General features: G+C 31.2%; 1 protein-coding gene across 25 annotated transcripts in view; it reads left to right on the top strand.

The window, feature by feature from the left end:
- Positions 1–1,787: 1,787 nt before the first annotated feature.
- Positions 1,788–6,679, top strand: part of LOC109792037 (uncharacterized) — a 55,393-nt gene continuing 50,501 nt past the window's right edge. For 4 of the 25 annotated variants that reach the window (XR_014428440.1, XR_014428441.1, XR_014428443.1 and 1 more), the window contains exons 1-4: positions 1,980–2,446; positions 3,282–3,373; positions 3,723–4,267; positions 4,378–4,627. Coding sequence is in view for 20 of the 25 variants with exons in the window: in XM_083061951.1 (XP_082918077.1) it covers positions 4,568–4,627 (60 nt within the window). In the remaining 5 variants the exon portion in view is untranslated. The other 21 variants (XM_083061951.1, XM_083061948.1, XM_083061950.1 and 18 more) reach the window with 21 other exon arrangements.

Below are 6,679 nucleotides of genomic sequence, written 5' to 3'. Positions count from 1 at the left end.
TTATATATTAAGAATTTTTCTTTTACTTTAAATCTTGAATCCTCCCTTCCTTATTTGTGTTTTTATTAAGCTTATTTCTTTTATGTTAGGTGAAGTTAAGCAAAGAGAGACGGGAATGATTTCCTCCCTTGTTTATTTTTTTATGTTTACTGACAGCATACATACATCAAAAGTTAGAACAAATGCACACGTTTGTATATATATACATATTCTAATATCTCATAGTCCGGAAATATATAATTGAAATCAAGAAGAAATAAAAAATAATGTAAGCTACATACAAGAAGTGGCAAGCAAGAAGACGATCAAAGGAGCAAGCCTAACATGAGCAATTCTTTAATTTTAGTATTTCCAAAGAACGAACTACAAATGTGTTGTGCAGTTGTTCCTTCTTGCATGTACCAATTTATAAACACAGTTCAGAGTTTAGGGGTGTATTTAAATTAAGATTTTCTTTAAAAGTTTTTTTAATCAAGATTTTGTAATATAAATTTTAATAATCTGTATTTTAAGAATTTATAAGAAGATATTTTGATTCTTAAAAATATTTTGATTATCTTATTTAAATATCATTAAATTTTGATATACTTTTAAAAATTATAATTATTTTAATTAAATATAACATGAATTTTTTTATTAAAAAGATTTTACTTATACAATACGAGACTTTTTATAATAAAAAAATGATTTAAAATTTTAAAAAATTTCAATCTAATTAAATGTTTTCAAAATCTGGTCCATCATCGAGCATTATCTGCAAGCCACGGAAATTTTTAACCTGCAATTATATATAATTTTATTACATGTTTTTGTTGGTGAAAAATCCCCTGGAACGCCACAAATCCTAACATAAAACATGGCATTGAAGATTAATTAGAGTATACATTAAAGAATTTTACCTTTAATATAACAGTTAAATGAATAAAATTTAATATAAAATATGAATTTTATTATGAATTTTATTTTTGTTAGGTTTGATTACTCTGTCCCTTAATTTCATGTAGCTTTTACATATTAGGATATAAATAAGGTTCAAATAAAATAAGAAAAAAAATAATTTATAAAGTGTACATACACCAATAATTAAAAAATCTTTTTTTGAATGATAATTAAAAATAAAATTGTAAGAACTTATATTTAAAATGGATAATATTTCATTATTGTAGAGTTATGTATAAAATTACCTTATAAAAATAATAAAGTCACAACTCTCTTCTTCTAAATAAATATAAATATCTCTTTAAACAAATATAATAAAATAATCTCAATATTATATTGCACATTCTAACATATTAGTTTTTATGATTTTAATTAAACCTTCACAAATGTATTGATGTATTGTCTTTGAATATAACAAATGATCTTAGTTTTTTTTTTTTTTTAATGATGTTTTCATCTTGTGCCTGCACACACACACACACAAAAAAAAAAAGAAGATGTAAATGAATCAAATAAACTTATATTATTATTAAAATAATTTTTAACAAACAAAACAGTATCATTATTTTAAAGTAAACATTTTATATGAGAATAACATCAATCATTTTATACGTTAGCATATTTTATATTTGTATGTGCAAATATATATTCATTGTCATCTTGTGCCGGCAGAAAAAAAATATATGATGTAAATGAATCAAACAAACTTATATTATTATTAAAAAAAAAATTTATAAACAAAACAATATCATTATTTTATAAGTAAACATTTTATATGACAATAATACGTTAGCATATTTTATATTTGTATCTGCACATATATATTCATTGTCATCTTGTAGAAAGTTTTACCGAATGTTTAGGCGTTGTTTCTAGGAAGTTTCCCATTTTGCATTTTCAACATTTAAGAAATATCGATTCAACTTCAGGGTTACAATTATTGAAATCGATTTCAAAGACTTGCATTATTCTATGGTGTATGCATATCTATAATATAGGTCGTGGAACAGGCATGGTTAGAAGTTACCATGAAGGTGAAGGACAATATATGGTTCCAGTGATTAACATAAACTTTCTACGCATTTTGTCATTTATTATAGTAATTCTTCATCACGCACAATGAATTTTGATGTTTTTGTGAGCTTTAGAGGTGAGGATACTCGTAATAACTTCACTGATCATCTTTTTGCTGCTCTTCGAAGGAAAGGTGTTGTTGCCTTCAGAGATAACCAAAATATCAATAAAGGGCAACTCTTGGAACCTGAGCTCATGCAAGCAATCAAACGATCACGTCTTTTCATTGTTGTCTTCTCAAAGAATTATGCATCATCCTCATGGTGCTTGAAAGAGTTGACAATGATTTTTGATTGGGTTAAAGAAACAGGTCAAAGTGTTCTTCCTATTTTCTATGATGTCACTCCTTCAAAGATGATTTGGAAATGGTAAAAAAATGGAGGGAAGCTATGAAGGCAATTGCCAACCGTTCTGGGTGGGATGTACTGAATAAGTAAGTGCTTGGCCATATTTTTTGTATTATATATACAGTTTTTTTTATAAAAAAAAAAGTCTCAACCTTAGTGAATCAATATTTTTGCTCCACTTTGGTTTCCAGGCTACAGCATGAAGAAATAGAAAAAATTGTTGAAGAGGTAATCAACTTATTAGGTCATAATTAAAATTTTAATTTTGAAGATGATTTAGTTGATATGCACTCTCTTATAAAACAACTAGAGGAACTTGTAGATCCAGATGCAAATGAAGTTGTTCGAGTAATAGGAATAAGTGGAATAGGTGGAATAGGAAAGATAACACTCACTACTGCTTTATTTGATAAAATCACTCATCAATATGATGCTTGTTGTTTCATTGATGATGTAAGAAAAATTTATGGGGAGTTTGGACCCATGGTTGCACAAAAACGACTTCTTTGTCAAGTGCTAAATCAAGATGATGTTGAGATAAACAATCTTTACCTAGGAACCATGTTGGTAAGAACTAGGTTACGCCACTTAAAGGTGCTTATTATTCTAGATAATGTTGATCAAGATGAACAATTAGAAAAAATGGTTTTGCATCCTAAATATCTAGGTGTAGGGAGTAGAATCCTCATAATCTCTAGAGATAGTCATATCTTAAGAAATTATGGAGTTAATGAAGTTTACAATGTTCAATTGTTGAATGCAAATAAAGCTCTTCAATTATTTTGTAGAAAAGCTTTCAAATCTGATGATATTTTGAATGATTATGAAGAGTTGACCTATGGTGTAGTAAAATATGCCGATGACCTTCCTTGAAGGAAAAATCTTTCACCCTTTTAGCTAACTCAATTTCAGTTGCTGCAGCTCCAGGTACAATACGGCTATCCCTGCACATGGCCTTGTAAGTGTTCACTCCATCATCAACTGCTCTTTCAAGATCATCTAGTATACTATCGGTATGTTTAGGCGTTGTTTCTAGGAAGTTTCCCATTTTGCATTTTCAACATTTAAGAAATATCGATTCAACTTCAGGGTTACAATTATTGAAATCGATTTCAAAGACTTGCATTATTCTATGGTGTATGCATATCTATAATATAGGTCGTGGAACAGGCATGGTTAGAAGTTACCATGAAGGTGAAGGACAATATATGGTTCCAGTGATTTACATAAACTTTCTACGCATTTTGTCATTTATTATAGTAATTCTTCATCACGCACAATGAATTTTGATGTTTTTGTGAGCTTTAGAGGTGAGGATACTCGTAATAATTTCACTGATCATCTTTTTGCTGCTCTTCGAAGGAAAGGTGTTGTTGCCTTCACTTCAGAGATAACCAAAATATCAATAAAGGGCAACTCTTGGAACCTGAGCTCATGCAAGCAATCAAACGATCACGTCTTTTCATTGTTGTCTTCTCAAAGAATTATGCATCATCCTCATGGTGCTTGAAAGAGTTGACAATGATTTTTGATTGGGTTAAAGAAACAGGTCAAAGTGTTCTTCCTATTTTTTATGATGTCACTTCTTCTGAGGTCCGAAAACAAAGTGGAGAGTTTCAAAAAGCTTTTGCCGAATACGAAGAAAGCTTTAGAGATGATTTGGAAATGGTAAAAAAATGGTGGGAAACAAATACGTGAGACTACCTACTACCATCAAGGAGCTTTCCAATCTTCAGCGTTTAAATTTGCAGCACTGCTAGCAGCTGAAATATTTGCCTGAGCTTCCAACCAAAAGAAACAAATCTGGCGCATATTATGAGGGTTTATATATTTTTAATTGCCCCAATTTGAGTGAAATGGAACATTGTTATCATATGGTTTTTTATTGGATGATACAAATATTTAAGGTAACGAGTCCATCCTTCCTTTCTTTATCTTACTTTTTCTATGTATCCAATTTTTAAGTAGTTATACATATTAATCGTTTTTTATGTTTATTATTATTTTTTTTTATCAGGCTTTCTTGCAATCCTCCCGTTCCTTGCATAGTCTTCGGATTGTTATTCCTGAAACTCAAATTCCAAGGTGGTTCAGTAAACAAAATGTGGGTGGGTCAATAAGCATGGACCTGTCTCCTGTTATGGAAGTGATAATACGAAAACATGATAAGTGAGAATCGATGTTTGTGAAGGTTCTACCTACCATGCATGCAAATTGCAAAGGGACGTGACACGATATTTAAAGCAAAGCTATTACCACCTGTGATGGTAAGATTCAAGTACTCCTACTTTATGACTTTAATTTTAATTTAAAAATAAAACAAAACATCATTGGCAAGTGTTGAAATTTTATGTGTGGCACTGATTTGATGACGATGTTCATGTGGGCCCATGTCAACACAAACATCTCTAGTATCGTTATAATAATTCAAAATTTTAAAATTTAGGGGATGTATTGGTTTAGGATTTCGTAGGATTTTAAAAGACTTTTTTTTGAGTAAAAAAGTTCATTGGTATTCAATCAGGATTTTACGTCACTTAAAAACAATCTAGTGGTATTCAATTTGGATTTTCAAGATTTTTTAAAGAGTCCATTAAAATCTATTAGTATACATTTGAGATTTTTTACAACTTAAAAACAATCCATTTATATTCAAAAATATAAAGATTTTAAAGGATTGTTGTGTGAGAGGGATTTTGAAAGTGTAACATCTCAGTTTTCAACATGATTATTACTATTATTATTATTATTGTCATTATTACTATGTGGTATTTGGTCATAATTTGGTGGTTATATTTTACTTCAATTATAGATAATTCACACTCCATTTATGCTTAGAAAGATATGTGTGTTGTTAGATCTAATTAGATAGTTGTGAAATTTTTTTTTAAGAATCATTTCTCGCTGGGCTGACTGACTAGTCTCAGTGTCCGAGGCATAACTTGGGCTGTGATGGTCCAAATGATGCAAAATTGGTGTCAATGGAAATCTAAGAGAAAAACGCACAACTTTTGCAGAAATAGCCATTTGCAAAATCGGTCGTTTAGGAGGTCAAAATTGGACTTTTATTAATACAATTGTTTCTCGCTGGGCTGATTGGCAAGCCTCGGTGTTTGGGGTATAACTTGGTCGGTGGTTGTTCAAATGATACAAACGTGGTGGCTATGGAAAGATAAGATAAAATCCTACAACTTTCATGAAGGAAATATTTTCAGATTCGGCTGTCTATAAGGTCCAAATCAGTAGCCAAAGTCGGTGCGGAAAAGAACATGGCACCAACTCCATTAATTCACACCAACTCCATTAATTCATCCCACCAACTTCTATAATTCATTCCACTAATTCATTCCACTTAGTTTTGTCTATCTTTTTCTCCATTATTTTACATTATTTTAATGTGTTATGGAGGCTATAAATAGGCCTTCACTTCTCCATTGCAAACCATCCCAAGAAACACTTCTCATTCTCATCCTCTCTTCTCTCATACTCTCTTCTTTCCCTCTTCTTCTCTTTGAAGACCAAGGGAAATCTAGAGGAGGAGGTTCTGTCCTAGTTTTAGCTCCGGCCCCTGTTTTAGACGGAAGGAGCCTTGGGGAGGCAGCTGTGCTATAGTCTCAGTTTCTGCCCGAGTTTCAATTCAGGTTTATCCAAGTAAGGGTGGCATTTATAAAATTAATCTAGTATGCTAAGTAAGGGTAGTACTTATAAAACTTAATCTAGTATACATGAGCATGATAGGAGTAGTATAACTTTTAATATGCTATTTTGTTTGTATGAAGGTTGTTATTTATTTAAGTTGATGGTTGTTATTTATTCAAGTTGGTGGTTGTTTTGGATATTTAATTTGGCATGGTTATGATTATGTTTATATATATAATTATGAAGTATGTGTATGTGGTTTGGAAAAGTAAATAGGACTGAGAGGAGTAAGGTTATGGATGGGAGGTCTCTTGGTGAGATCAGGGATATAATCTTTGGAGAAAATATGAAATTTCGGAATCCCATTGTGAGGATTTCCAATTTGGAACTTTTCCAAGGATTATATAGTAAACCACTTCAGATGTTAGGTGGATTCTGAAGTACTCCTCTAAGTATCTATTTGCTACCGGTATGGGTCTGGGTCGAGTCATACCGATGGATGAGGTGACCCCACCAGGGTTACGTGACGACGTAATCCAACTGTATACTTTCCATGAGAGGTTAGGCGTGAGACATGGGTTGCTGACATGTTTCACCGTATCAACACTTGGTTTGGATAGGTGTTGAGGCCAACATTTGGTTTGGATGTGTTGGTTACATCATGGATTATACGGTGGTGT

The sequence above is a fragment of the Cajanus cajan genome, chromosome 8, assembly GCF_000230855.2.
Source record: "Cajanus cajan strain Asha chromosome 8, NIPB_CcT2T_4, whole genome shotgun sequence".
Lineage (NCBI taxonomy): Eukaryota > Viridiplantae > Streptophyta > Magnoliopsida > Fabales > Fabaceae > Cajanus > Cajanus cajan.
Note: the sequence above shows the minus strand (reverse complement) of the source record. Positions and strands in the feature narration are given on the sequence as shown.